Source organism: Oryzias latipes, chromosome 9 (genome assembly GCF_053564925.1).
Source record: "Oryzias latipes strain Hd-rR chromosome 9, Olatipes_Hd-rR_3.1".
NCBI lineage: Eukaryota > Metazoa > Chordata > Actinopteri > Beloniformes > Adrianichthyidae > Oryzias > Oryzias latipes.
The window spans coordinates 18584630-18599702 of record NC_136245.1 but is presented as its reverse complement, the minus strand read 5'-3'; the positions used below and the strand labels follow the sequence as shown (position 1 = coordinate 18599702).

The 15073-nt window shown below is 39.3% G+C and overlaps 1 protein-coding gene across 2 annotated transcripts in view; it reads right to left on the bottom strand.

The window, feature by feature from the left end:
• The window catches only part of adgrv1 (adhesion G protein-coupled receptor V1), a 95465-nt gene that overhangs the window by 67294 nt on the left and 13098 nt on the right, over nucleotides 1-15073 (bottom strand). For both annotated transcript variants that reach the window (XM_011479300.4, XM_078952851.1), the window contains exons 4-20: nucleotides 13452-13547; nucleotides 13153-13257; nucleotides 12915-13028; nucleotides 12365-12595; nucleotides 11913-12250; nucleotides 11554-11824; nucleotides 10043-10369; nucleotides 9407-9583; nucleotides 9040-9263; nucleotides 7945-8071; nucleotides 7561-7746; nucleotides 7224-7401; nucleotides 2892-3055; nucleotides 2685-2808; nucleotides 2326-2586; nucleotides 497-623; nucleotides 84-307 (exon numbers count right to left, since the gene is read on the bottom strand). In XM_011479300.4, coding sequence (XP_011477602.1) covers nucleotides 84-307; nucleotides 497-623; nucleotides 2326-2586; nucleotides 2685-2808; nucleotides 2892-3055; nucleotides 7224-7401; nucleotides 7561-7746; nucleotides 7945-8071; nucleotides 9040-9263; nucleotides 9407-9583; nucleotides 10043-10369; nucleotides 11554-11824; nucleotides 11913-12250; nucleotides 12365-12595; nucleotides 12915-13028; nucleotides 13153-13257; nucleotides 13452-13547 — 3274 coding nt within the window. The remainder of the gene's footprint in view (nucleotides 1-83; nucleotides 308-496; nucleotides 624-2325; nucleotides 2587-2684; nucleotides 2809-2891; nucleotides 3056-7223; nucleotides 7402-7560; nucleotides 7747-7944; nucleotides 8072-9039; nucleotides 9264-9406; nucleotides 9584-10042; nucleotides 10370-11553; nucleotides 11825-11912; nucleotides 12251-12364; nucleotides 12596-12914; nucleotides 13029-13152; nucleotides 13258-13451; nucleotides 13548-15073) is intronic.

The window sequence follows — 15073 nt, the reverse complement described above, 5'->3', positions numbered from 1 at the left end:
ACCACACAGAAGAACAGCCAAACACTCAATTATAACACAAATTCACGTTTTCTTCACAGTCAAAAAGGAAAACGTAAACTCACCAGAGATATTTATCAGCCTGAGCACAAAAAATTCATTAAACTCTGGCAGTTTATCTGAGATGGCTTCCAAAATAATAGGCTTGCTTTTTTCTCCTGTAGTAAAAGTGATGAAGCCTGATGTGTTTATGAACTCCTGGTTTTCGTTAAGAGGAGTCACAGAGTCATTGGCAAACAGCCTCCAGTGGATGGACACATTACGAAAATGACCCCTCGCTCGAAGTACACTAAAGATAAAAACAACAACATGAATAAATGTACAGAAAGAAACATTGCTTTGCATTTACCAAAGAACAGTTAAGTTTCAAACTAAAATGGACAGAAAAAAAAGCACAAAACAAAACTTAATAAAAAAACTTGTGTTTGAGTAAACAAGATCTGCTTTAAGAAACATAAAAGGAAGAAATCTTTCTTACTTAAAACTATTTGCCTTGCCCTCTTCGACTGGTTTTTCTATAGGTTCCAAAGAGAAAATCCCATTGGCATCGTCATTGGCCTCAATTACTACGGTTGCTTTGTCTGCTCCATACACAACCGCATCTCCTATGTACACATACATATCATCTGATTAAAATAGTACCACACCATTGTAGAAACAAAAAAAAATTGTCTTTTTGTTGAGAAAACTAAACTTAAAACTAAAGCAGATGTTACTTTTTAAAGTTTTCATCTAATAAAATGTTTAAATAGGAGTCAGAGTGTGCGGTGCAGTTTACTAAAGTAGTACTACTTCAACAAAGATAGACTTTTTTATCTAAGGCAAATAGTAGACAACACGCTAGATGTCACAACCCTAAAAATTTACTGGTAATCAAGCCAGAAAGGCAAATGGTGTCAAATTTGATTAACTCTTAAACATTTAAGGTTACCGACCATAACGTCCCACTCCAAACATCTGAAATTGATCTTTTGTAAAACTGTTCCCAGTGGTTTTTTAAATTATGATTGTGCCGTTTTTAGGCAAAATTTAAAAGCCTGTGTCGTTTTCTAGAACATACTTTCTGCAGAACATCAGGTGTTCATTCGGAATTCCCCTCTAAGTTGTGGGTGGAACTGTTGGTGCAAAGTAAGCCCACCCCGTATTTCCCACAATCCATCTGTTTACACTCTTTCCCACTAGCTTACAGTCCCTCACAACCCCAACCTAACATTACTGGTTCAACATAAATGGCAATCAATATCAGAGCTATGCAGCCGTACAGTTTTGAGTCAGATGTGAGAAAAACTAAAACGTACGTGGATCTAGTTGTCTATGAGGGGATACATCTGAATGGAGCGGAGCAGGGAGCTGTTAAAAGCTTTTTCCCATGACACTTTTTCATCTGCTCCTGATTCACAATTTAGATAAAGAAATACTCAGAAACACAATTTTAAGCATAATTTTCTTTATGAAGGTCCTCCATATTCAGAAAAAGGCCACAAGAACATAAAACACGATTTTAATTGGAGTGGATATTTAAACGCAAACCCTTAATGCTTCAAGCTAAGTAAGGGGTTAATGGCTATTAATCCACTTATACCATGGTCTCTTACAATAGAAATAAATATTCAATCAGTTTTTAGTACTTTATTCTTGTTATTTGTTCAGTTTAGATCAATTTTTCACAAAAAGTGGACTATTTGTTACGTGGTGCAGCTGCTTAAACAGCTTAGTCGGCACCGACCTCGACTGCAGCGGCAAAGGAAATCTATATAAATGCTGGTCATCACAACAGGTTAAATTAGGCATCAGTTCAGAAAGAAATTTCACCTCTTAGTGCTTGTTTTTATGTCCAGATGATGAAGCTAAACTTTGTTTTAAAGAAGCCAAGGCAGGGATATAGAACATTTAAGCTATGTGACCATAACTTCTTTCTTAGGTGTGTATTATCACTGTGGATTATCACTTTTTAATGCACACCCAGCATCCAATCAGAATCGAGTGTTCTCCTGGACCATGGTATAATGTAAGGTAATACATTAGATAAATTAAATCATGTCAATCTACACTGCAGAAATCAGTGAAGAGTTCACTAAAAATGGACAATTATAGTCTGATTGGGACGCACCAGATCCTACTTGAATGCGTTATGAGAAAACGGTTGCAAAGCTGTGCACCAGATTAAAAAACAAACAAACTAGTATATCCTAAACGTTGACATGCAGTTCAGCAATAGATGACATTGATTTCAATTTAAAATGACTGTACTTTCAATCAAAATACACTATTGATATGTAAGCAAAATATAAAGCTCAATATTTTTACCTGTGGTATTGTACAGAACAATGTAAAAAGGTTCATCTGTCTCTGGTGTGTCATCATCCTCAACAGCCACAGTGATGTTCTTCATCCATTCACCCAGGTTGTACACCAACAGTGTGTCATTAGTCAGCACAGTGAAGTCACCTAGGGATGTGCCGCCATGCTCTATTCGGTACATAACTGTTGCCTTATAATCAGTTTTACCGTCCCTCAGAACAGTGAAGTGGATGACCTCTCCTTCCCGAGCATGTACCACGACAGGTTCTGTAGCGAGAGAAAGAAGATGGAGAAGATTGATGGATACAGGACAGAAGTACTGTAGTTTAAAAAAAAGGAATAACTCAAAGGACAAATCTCTTTACCAGAAAAGTATATAGGGTTGTCATTTTTATTTATCCTTAAACTGGCAATAAGGTTGTTTCCCAGTCGAGCCCCATTTGTAGCATTTACCAGAGAGATGGTAAAATTCTCCATGTCCTCTGGGATCTAAGAAATAAAACAAAAAATAAAACTACAAAAACAAGAGAAAAGACATGTTGCCACATGAGATTCTGAGTTTAAAATGTTACCTCATCAGCTACAGAGAATACGGTGATGTTTTGCAAAGATTCTCCTTCTTTGAAAGTAATATTTCCCTGGATGGGGCTGACATCCTTTGTCAGGGCTGGCTCCAAGACCCACAAAACCGAGACTTCTTCAAAAAGGCCCCTGTTCCTTACAACAGGGTACACAGCTGAAAGAGGAGGAGAATTGGCCGTGATGGTCTAAGCACAGAAAGCTCTTTGAATAAGCTTACATTGGCTTGTGTCACTAAAAAAGTGTTTTTGTGTCTCACTACTTAAGTTCACATTATTTTAGGATCAGTTTTTTTTAAATAGCTGCTTCCTTAAAAAACAAAAGTGTGTGATGCATTCATAGGTTCAGTCAATTTGAAAGTCAAGTTCTGCAAGTTTAAAATCTTAAATGTTTTGAATGTCTTAAATGCAAGTTTAAAATCTTAAAAAATTTAAAATCTTAAATGCGGTTTATTAAACATTCGATCCATTTCCTCCAAGTCCCTCTTAGTCAATGAGTTAATCATTGATAACAATCTTAGTCTTTTAGCCTTAACAGAAACTTGGCTCCATCAGGATGACTATGTTAGATTGAATGAAGCAACCCCCCCCACTTATGCTAACTATCAGAAATCCAGGATTTCAGGGAAAGGAGGTGGTTTGGCAGTAATATCACAGTCTAGCTTACTTCTCAGCCCTAAAGTTAAAAATGCTTATAATTCATTTGAAAGCATCATATTGTCTTTAAGTCACCCAAACAGGAAAACTCGAAAACCTGTTTTACTCATAATTATTTATCGCCCCCCCGGCCCATATTCAGAATTTTTAACTGAGTTTTCCGACTTCCTATCGACTATTGTCTTAGATTCTGATCAAACTATAATATTAGGGGATTTTAATATTCATGTTGATGACCCCAGTGACTGCCTAGGAAAGGCTTTTGCAGCTTTATTAGATGATGTTGGTTTCACCCAAAGTGTGAATGAACCCACTCACTGTCATAAGCACACCCTGGATCTTGTTCTAACCCATGGTATAGAGATCAGCCAGCTGAGTGTCCTTCCTCTTAACCCCATCATTTCTGATCACTTTATGATTACCTTCCAGTTTACACTGGAACATCCTTCTGCCCCAGTGAATAAGAAACAACTTAGAAGAACCTTAACTGACCGTTCTGTGTCTGAGTTTAAACACACAGTTCAGCCAGTACTTAGTGATATTCTGAGAAAATACTCTGAGACCAGCTCCCATAGTATCAGTCCTAGTATAAATGACCACTTTGTTAATGATGCCTTACAAGCCCTCAGGAGTACACTCCATGTTGTTGCCCCCTTGAAACCTAAGTTCGTCAGACAAATACGAGTAGCACCGTGGTTTAACGCTGAAACACGTTCTCTTAAACGAGAAACCCGTAAGTTGGAAAGAGAATGGCGCCGCTCCGGTTCAGAGCAGTCTCTGGATATCTGGAAACATAGCCTATTAAATTATAAAAAAGCTCTGCGTAGAGCTAGAAGCCAGTACTATTCAACCTTAATATCAGAGAATGGAAACAATCCAAGATTTCTTTTTAGCACTATAGCTAAATTAACTCGCAGTCAGAGCTCAGTAGAACCACATGTTCCTGTTTCTCTCAGCTCTGATGATTTTCTTACATTTTTCGATAGTAAAATCTCAAATATTAGACATAAGTTAAATCAAGTTATTCCTACTATCAGCCCAGAACAGGCTGAAGCGGTAGAAATGGAGGCATCCATAGAAACCTCTGTAACATTAGACTGCTTCACTGCTGTGGATCAAGCGGAAATAACATCAATTATTACGTCCTCCAAATCCTCAACGTGTCTGTTAGACCCAATTCCCACTAGACTTTTTAAAGAAACTTTTCCCCTAATTAATGATCCCATATTAACAATGATAAATGCCTCTCTGGAAACGGGTTACGTGCCACAGTCTTTTAAATATGCAGTTGTTAAACCTCTTCTGAAAAAGCCCAGTTTGGATCCTAGCATCTTGGCCAACTATAGACCGATATCAAACCTGCCCTTTATTTCTAAAATCCTAGAAAGAGTTGTAGTTAAGCAGCTTTACTGCCACCTACAGGACAACAGCCACTTTGAAGACTTTCAGTCGGGGTTTAGACCTCACCACAGTACGGAAACTGCACTAGTTAAAGTCTCTAATGACTTGTTATTGGCCTCAGAAAAGGGACTACTTTCTATTCTGGTCCTGTTGGACCTCAGTGCTGCCTTTGACACTATCGACCACGGTATTTTACTCCATAGATTAGAGCAGGACATAGGGATCAGAGGATCTGCTCTCCAGTGGTTTAAATCCTATCTGTCTGATAGGTATCAGTTCGTTAATGTAAATGGCCATTCCTCTCAGTGCACTCGAGTCAACTATGGAGTCCCACAGGGCTCAGTCTTGGGACCGATCCTGTTTACGCTTTATATGTTACCCCTAGGAAACATAATCAGGAAACACAGCATTAATTTTCATTGTTATGCCGACGATACGCAGTTGTATTTATCCATGAAGCCTGACCAGAATGACCAGATAGAGAAACTGAACGCCTGCATCAGTGACATCAAGACCTGGATGACAATTAATTACCTCCTCTTGAACCCAGAAAAAACTGAGGTCATTATACTTGGTCCTAAAAACCTCAGAGATGCTCTGTCTGCTCAGATAGTCTCCCTGGATGGTATAAGTATAGCCCCCAATTCCACAGATAGAAACCTTGGGGTTTTACTTGACCAGGATTTATCATTTAAGGCTCACATATCTCAGGCGTGTAGAACTGCCTTTTTTCACCTGCGGAATATTGCTAAGATCAGAAATATACTTTCTAAGAGTGATGCTGAAAAACTCATCCATGCATTTGTTACGTCGAGGCTGGATTACTGTAACTCCTTGTTAGCAGCGTGTCCTAAGAGTTCCTTAAGAAGTCTCCAGCTTGTTCAGAACGCAGCAGCTAGATTGTTAGCTGGAACTAGCAGAAGAGATCACATCACTCCTGTGTTAGTTTCGCTCCATTGGCTCCCAGTTGATTCTAGAATTAAGTTCAAGATCCTCCTGTTAACCTATAAGGCCTTACATGGAATGGCCCCGTCCTATATTAAGGACCTCATAGTCCCTTACCAACCAATCAGAACACTTCGCTCGCAAAATGCAGGACTGCTTGTGGTTCCTAGAATTAGTAAAAGTACGGTTGGAGGTAGAGCGTTTAGCCACCAAGCCCCTGCCTTATGGAATAAACTCCCAGCTCATGTAAGAGAGGCCGACTCAGTTTCTACATTCAAAGCTAGACTGAAAACATTCCTCTTTGGACAGGCTTATTGTCAGACTAGTTAGTATTCAGAGATTATTTAACTTAATGTTAGTTTGTTTAAATTAAACTTAATAATAACTATTTCTTTTAAAAGGCTGCTAGAAGTTGAAGCTGGGGTAACTATGGTGCACTGGGGTTCTGTCCTCTTTCCTTTTTTACTTCTACCCTTCCTCTCCTCTATTCTTGATCATAATTTATCATTTAGTTCTCCATGCCTCTGTTTGGTGCAGTGCGATTCATGTATTGTCCCTCTTTTCCTCTCCCCTCCTGGGGAGTGGGAGTGCTTCCAGACTCCAGTTGGCTCATCCGTGCTCCTGTTCCTGACCGTTTACCTCGCCTTTGCTCCTGCTCCTACACCTGGCTGTGGATCCTGCCTCTGGCTCATCTCTGGCTCGTCTCTGCTCTGTACCTGACCGAGTACCTCGTCTCTGCTCCTGCTCCTACACCTGGCTGTGGTTCCTGTCTCCGGCTCGACTCGCGCCTTTGACTGTCCCCACAACCACGGCTGGATGAAGCTCGTCTGCTGGACTTTTATATATGTAGTTGTAGATTTAGATAAGTTAATTCTTCTCTAAGAGTTCTGGTAAATCGCCTGTCCGTCCTGGGGGAGGATCCCTCCTTCATGTGGGCACCCCTGAGGTTTCTTCGTTTTTTCCGGAATCCGGTTTTTTTGGGAGTTTTTCCTTACCGCGAAGGGGGGTCTAAGGGCAGGGATGCCAGTATAGCTTAGTCAGTTTGTTAGTTCATTTTAGTATTTTTCTATTGAACTCTTTGTATTCGTGATCCTTTTGATTTCATGTTTTACTTCGAAGCCCATCGAGACGACTGTTGTTGTGATTTTGGGCTATACAAATAAAATTGAATTGAATTAAAGCACAAATGGAAAATAAGATGCTTTTTCTTTGTAATTGTTAACATTTAAGTCCTCTTGTGCACATTCTCACTACTGTTCGGTATGTTTGGGTGTCAATGAGATACCATTTGAAATTAAAAAGTATCACCGCTACTTCAAGCACCTTTATGCTTAATCTCCCCTTTACTCTCGTCGATGGTCTCCTTTAGTTCGGACGGGAATTCAACAACTCCAAAAGGGTCGTCATTTTTTCTCACAGTGATGTTGACCTCTCTGCGGTTGCCTAGACGACTTGGTGGCGTGCTATAGCTGCTGAGTATCACAGAGTACGTTTCATCCAGCTGCATGAGAACAGAGGCATGCAAAAAGTCAGGCACACACTTTTACAACAAAACAAAAAAAGTTTTCTTCATGATGCCTACTTATACAGCTCCTACATCAATTCATGGGACAATTATAAAATAGTTTAAAGTAAAACAAAAAGACTAAGGCACTCTTACCTCAGGCACACCATCAGGCCTCGCCACCAGAGCCACCACCACATCCTGCTCTCCAGGTTTAAACTCTAAAATGCCTGTAGCTCCATAGAATTCAGCGCTGCCAGAAGGTACAACAACATATCGCACCAGCTGCTTCAAAAGTTGTCCCTGAGTTCTGACGACGCGCAGCTCAACAGCCTCCCCCTCCTGGGTTTTGAAATGCACACACAATAAATGACTAAATAGGACAAGCCGTGTTTACATGCTCTAGCTAAATAACAAAAATGTGAGGCTTTCTGATATCTTCTGAACATACATGTAGCTTAAAGCTGCCAAAATACCGATCAACAAATGTACATCAAATATTGAAAAGGCAGAGCAAAAGTGCAGAAGAGTTGTACATACATTGATGATCCACGGGCCCCTGGAGAATGGGGAGAACTCAAAGACACCACCTGGGTCATCATTCTCAACTATGATCATCTCTCTGCTGGTAAAGCCAGCTTTCAAGATCTGATTATCCACATTACTCCTGGGAGACACAGTCACACATACAAAATGTTTTAAAAATAATGTTTATCCTGAAAGATGAATTATACAGAAGAAGCAAAAATAAAAGTTAATTGCAAGTTTTTTCTAATTCCATTGTTAAGCTTTTTGGGCTTAATTTTGTACAAACAGCAACACCAAATGGCAGTTTTTAATGAATATTAGGTCAAATGTGTAATAACTTGCTCCGCTTTCATTTATGCTCTTAATGCAATAATTGCCTTGTCTGACATTATTACCTCCACATGTTCACTTTTAATTGCAGTCAATTATAATTTCACCATTTAAGCAGCTCCACAAGAGTGTGTATGTGTGTGTATGCTGAGAAAACTGAAGCCAAGCATGCAAATACACAAAGAAGTGACATACAAAGACTCGAGTACTCCAATCACGGCCAAGGTGCTGAATGCATGCAAACAGGAAATTCTTTAAAAAGGCCACACAATCAAGTCTGGTTAATTGGAGTAAGAACACATAAACAAGATACTCCATTAACCCAAAAAATCTACTTTCTTTTGTGGATTTTTTTTTATCCATGTCAATGCAGATTTCCTTCTCTAATGCTGTGGCCATCGTCCCCATTTTGACCAACAACTCAAGTAGGTCCTGCTCTAAAACACAAAGAGCTGATTCAAGCCCCTCAAAAAACCCAGGTTCACTCCACTCTCCACTTACCCAAAATACACTATAAAGCGTGCAGTCTCCACCCTGCAGGGGAGGAGTGGACGGAAGAGAAAACCACTGTTCTCATAAAAGTATGTACAAACATACACATTTTACAAGTGAAAGATGAGAGCTGAAACCCCTCTGTTCACTTTCACCAAAATCATTTATGATTAGGGATCCATTGTAAGACAGTCTGTACTTCCCTGTACATGTGAACTGTTTTGTCAAAATTTCTTCTGCCAGGTTTAGACTGAATAATCTCATGTTTTTGTAACTGTTTCTTACCTATCTAGTGTAAGCAACATAGTCTCATTAACCTCCGGGATGTTGTCAGCCAACACAGTTAAATTGATGAAGGCATCACTTTGGCCTGAAAGGAAAACAACCGATCCATTGAATGGCGTCAGGTCACTCCGGGTGACATCTGCACGATTGGCTCCAGTTGGCTGAATACTCCAGAACACCAAAGCTTTCCCGTCGGTTCCATCACGCCGAAGATGGAGGCTAACCTGCACCGGACATCAGTAGAAAAAATCTCAACACTCCCAACTACATTTTTTCTAGACACATCATACAAATTGGTGGCTTAAAATAATTGCATTCAAGAACTAACGTTTTTAAGGCTGTTGTTAAAACTGGGCTTATTCCTTACCAGACTGCTATTTGTGTCCTCTGGCTCATAAAGCACAACTGTTGTGTTACTTATGAAGCCAATTTCTCCGTTAGCAATGTCAGGCGTGACAGTCAAAGTCAAATTTAAAGGTCCACCAAACCTTGGGCTGTTGGAAGGAATTAAGGGGCTGATGTCAACTAGCTCCAGGGATTCCAACTAAAAGAAAAAAAACGAAAAATAGTAAGAAATATTCTAAGAGGTAAATAAATTCACACATATTTAATTTTTATACATCTTCTAAGCAGAGAGGTTTCCAACTTAATTTGACTTTTTGTGCAAACGCGGTTAGGTATTTGAGTTGAAAGCATGATGTGGTTGTATAGAGTCTCAAGAAGGCCTTTCAAGTACAATTTGCTCACTTTTGGGGATTGCTGATGTTTGTTTGGACAGTTGAGAAAAACCCTCACAACCACGCCAGACCTCAGTGCCAGTGTCTAACGATTCACACATGCAAATGAGGTACTTGAAGTCTGGATTGCCTTAATTTAGCCACAAGAGCAAACAGAAAGTGACTGTCTCTTCTACCAAAATAATTTAGTTTTGATTGTATCAACATTTCTTTGCATCATGTGAGTAAAATAACAAACCAACCTTACTTGTTAACAGTTTTTTTACCTGTAAAAAGAAATGAGCTCCATTCTGCAGAAAGGCATCATTCCTGATAGGAAGTATCACATGGGCTGCCCGTTCATGGGAAAACACCACATTAATAGACCTGCTAACATTTAGAACCTGGTCCCGAGCCAGTTCTGGATTTACTGGACCAGCGGGAATGTAGAGGGCTGTAAGGGCCATAGACACTTCACCAAGCGTGCCACCATTTCTCACAAAATGTAAGGACAAGAATCGCCCCTCAGGCTGGCTCTGGATGCTCTGCTCTTTGGCTGGGTCAAACAGAAAACGGCCATAGACATCATCGCTGTCCTGGATGAAGAAAACCATCTAGAAAAGAGTGGGACAAATTAACAGATTACATGAGAGGCATACAATAGTTATTGTAATATTTTAAAAGCTGGGGTGTTGCTGTGATAGTATTTTACTCACACAAAGAAAAATAAGGAGGTGAAACAGTGACAGAAGAAATGAAATATGTGAAATCGGAGGTAGTAAAGTAAAGCCACAGGATAACTTTAGAGTGGCATCCTCTTTAATTAGCTCTGGTATGATTGGTGGAGATGTTTCCATGTTTGTCGGATGGTGGCTCTTTAATTTTTCACTGAAATCTGAATGTGTGAGGATCTTTGCTTTTTTTTTGGTTGTGTTTTTTTCCCCTTTGTTGTGTTTTTGTTAAGTTATGTTCTGTTTTCTCAAACAGCCCACCAGATTCAAGTCTCCAATTACTCAGCTGTTTTTTTTCAGTTAATTACTCCTCAGTTTTATTTAACCCCATGGTTTTCTGTATGCTACTGCCAGATCTGGTAGCTTTTACCACTTTTGGCATAACTTTTTTTAGAATTTTAAAATGTTTGCTTTTATAGTTTAGGTTTTGCTTTTTATAATCATCTCCCACCGAGCCTGGTTGTCTGTGTTTGGATTCTTTCATTCATTTCATGTTCTCTTCCATTCCTAAGAAAATGGGTCTGGTGCATGTCTGACACAACCCTAACAATAAATTAATAAAACTATTGATTCCAAATGTTAAGTCAGGTTTATTTTTTTGGATACATTTTTGATCAGAAACCTTGATTTAGAAAAAATGGTTCAAAGAACCCTATCGTACATACATAGTATACATACATACATGTAAGAATGGAAGCAGCCCTGTGAGTATTTATGGCGCCTTTTATGCCCTCAATATAAATCAGATTTACATCTGCTTCCCTTCTTTCACACTTTAAAGAAGCTTTGATACAGATAATGCAATAAAAAAACTGTCTCCCATTTTACCCACGCTTTAAAGAAGAGGCAGGGCGTGCCCGCTGTCACTGTTTTGTTTGGACCCAGCCACATTAAAAGAACACCCACAGAGCAGTTGCACATTAAGGGGTCAACCTATGGCGCTTGTGCAAAGTTTGCCATAGCAGCTTAAATATGGGAGACACATGTACAACACATGGAGGAATATCTGTGGCGCAGTCGCTTTGTTACTCACAAACACTCCAAATGAAATATTCTGCTTTACTGACCTGCATTGGTTCGTCGACCTCTGCATTTCCAGTTACAGTTTTGGGCAACAACTTGAAAACAAAGGCCTCTGCCTCTTCAGGCTGATCATCCTGCACTATACTCAGCGGAATCACAGCCGTCACCTGACCAGCAGCAAATTTCACTGTCCCCACCTCTGGAGACAAATCATCTGACACCGATGAGCCATTACTGGAGTTTCTGCTGATGGACCAGTTAGCAGACACAGCTCCATAGCTTCCTCCATTTCTCACAATGACAATACCATCAAATCTGAAAGAGTAATAATTCTGTATTTAATTTGTTGTTGCTTACCTCAACATGTTTGCATTTTTGCTGATGTCAATGTTAATAATGTAACCTTTGCGTCAGATCTTCATTGATCCTGAACGGCTGGATGAAACCGCTGCTGCTTATTGATAGAACACCATAAGGCTTGTCATTGGGCTCGATGGTTACCAGCACGGAATTGGGTGAAACTAAAACAGCATCTCCTCTGATAGTATCTTCCAGCAGAACCACATGGAAGGATTCTGCAATTTCTGGCACGGTATCATCACTAATGTTGAATAAGAGGCTAGTTTTAAAGACAAATGGAGGAAACCGAATTGTTCTGACTGGCTGTAAGTCCAGAAAATCCACAGTTGGAGTGGCACTGCCCAGTCCTTCACCACTCACAATCATGTAATCTATGGAGACCTAAAAGAAAAAAGTCCAAAACCCTTAGATAAATTTGTCATTATACATAATGATAAATTGAGTATTCTTGCTATTAAATGTCAAGGTAAACATGCAATGGACAGAGAGGGCTACCTCAGTTTCCACTGAACCGATGAGAGGCCCATCCACAGCCAGTCGACCACGGGTCACATTGAGTGCAATGACAGCCGCAGACTCTGGCACAGCCATTACAGAGTGGAGGAACCGAAGCGGGCTGTCATTTCGACGAATTCTCAGCTGGACACTGCTGGCATTGGGTTTAAGTAGGGCTCCTCCAGTTACACCCGTCAACCTTACTGAAAACACTTCATCATCCTCTGGGATCTACGGAACAGAAACCATGTACTGTTATAAAACAGTTTCAATTATGATTTTATACTGAATTTAAAATATGATAATAAAATAATATGTAAAACAAAATAGTTTGAAGTTTTCTTTTTGCACTTGTTTAGGATATTTGAAGTAGATTCACACGAGGAAAAACAAGTGCTGAACAAATCAATGTGCAGTTTAAACATTGATGTTTAGATGGGGTCTTCTAAGATTTCCCAAAGTCTTCTTCTAAACTTCTGCTGCTAATTCTATTGAAAACCAAAAGTATATGACACTATTAGCAAAAGGGATTTTCATAAAACCTGAGTACCTGATCATCTTGGATGAGAATATTGAATCGCGCTACAGCCTGTCCTACAGGTAAGGTGATGCTGCCTCTGTCTGGATTGACATCCTCAATAGCAGGATTGGGTCCATCAGCAATCTAGGATTATAAAATCAATCAAGGTGTTTTCCCAAATAATACAAATACGAAGAAAAAAAAACTGACAAAGAATGAACTTATTCTACTAACAGATATGAGAAATCAATGGAGTTTTATTTCTCACCTCAAAGTTGACAGTTACAGTCCCATAGGTTCCCTTTTCTCTGATCAGGGTGAAAGACACATTGTGGTTTTTTCCTCTGAATTCATCGACAGCAATCTCCTCCGTCTGAGAAGAAAACAAACTGAATGAGCGCCAGTCAAGTTTGTTTCAGCATTTCAATATTCTGACAAACTGCTTTCATTAAACTAACAAGAATCATCAACTTATGGTTTTCTTGCAGTATTTTCAGGCTTTTATCTAATAAAAAAGAAAATTAAGAACTAAAACAAAATCAACTTTAAATAGTTTTTTTGTCTTACTGAATTGAAAGCAATTATTCCAAAGGCATTGTCATTGGACAGGATGGTGATTGTTGCTTTGTTTGGTGTACCCAGTTCCACACCATTAGATGAACTCTAGAAAGAAAAGGTGTTTTAAATCATAAACAGTAGTATCACATATCCACAAAGCAATGTTTCTTGGTGTAGTTCTATCAGTAACTCTTAAAACTTACACCTGAGGCAGATTTTCTTTAAATAGGAAAAAAAGCTTATAATGGGATAAGAAAAATGGTCTTACCAGGATTTCTTATTTTAAAAAAAAGACATGTTTCATTTCAAGGGCCTATATCATGCCAAATATTATAATGTTCATTCCTCACAAAAACAACCCCGAAATGGTATTTTGATCCATTCACGCATTTCTGAGTATGGGGTATTTCTCTAAAAACCTGCGCTCTGAGCACCAGCCCCTCCCAATCTACGAAAATGAGCGAGTTCTCATAGTGTGACATACATACGTGGAGAACAGCCCCTTCCATGAAGAGTCTGCGCTTCTGGCTCCGCCCCCAGGCTAACACACACACCTACTTTCTCAGCGGAACGGCTATCGGCTAAAATGCTTTTATTTCACATGCGCAATATGAACATCCATCTTTGCAAAAGCTTGGATGTTGTTTGTTTTCGTGGGAGATGTGCAGACACGCTGCCGGCTCTAGGTTGACGTCCTGAAATGGCGGCAGCCCACAAGGAGCGAAAGGCGGTGCTTCAGAGATCAAGTCGTCTAACCTTCTGGGTAGGAAAATTAGCTATGAAAAAAACTAACATTTCATCTAAAAAATCGTTCTTGAATGTGCCAAAGGTGATATATTATCATATATATGGATATAGTTTACACTGAAAGGCTTAAGAAAAGCACAATATAGGCCCTTTAAACCAAGATTATTTTGCTATTATTTTTTTTGCAAGACAGAAATTAAGACAAATTTTTTTTAACAAGGGTCTTTTTACTTTCTTAAGATTCAGTTTGTGCAGTGTGTACTCATGTAAAAAGCCAAAGAGTATGCTATCTTTCCTTTAGTTGTACATTCCTGGTGTGCAACCCTGATGAGAGGGCACAAAGACAGGAAGCAGTAGTTTCAGGCTGGTTGGTTTGACAGGTTACATCTCTGCATGATGCCTCCTCAGTAAGTTTGCTGTGCTCTACCGTTTGGCACTAAAACCTGACAAAGTTTCAGCTTCCTTACAGTCACAGAAATTCAAAATACTAATTTTAAGAACTTTTTTCCCAAATTTAGGGGAAAAAAAGAGATTGTATTTGGAACAACTGCATCAGGTCTGTTTGATGACAACTATGTAAAAGAAAAAATAGGCTTCATCAATGTTTTGTGTTTCAACCAAACATTTATGCTCGTTTTGCAACATAAAACAATTTCACATAAAAAATAACCAGTTTTCGCACAAGTTCCCTGAAAAATTATAACGAATAAGTTGAGTTTTGGAAAAGGAAGTTCTATACCCCAAAATCCCTAAGTGTTCCTAAACATAATTTTGACAAAAACAAAAAAAGGGTTCTGATCCGTCTCTATTGAAAAAGAGCTTTTTGTCTACAGTGAAAGAGCCTTTCTTACGCTGAACCCAGTTGCAGGTCAATTCACGCAGAA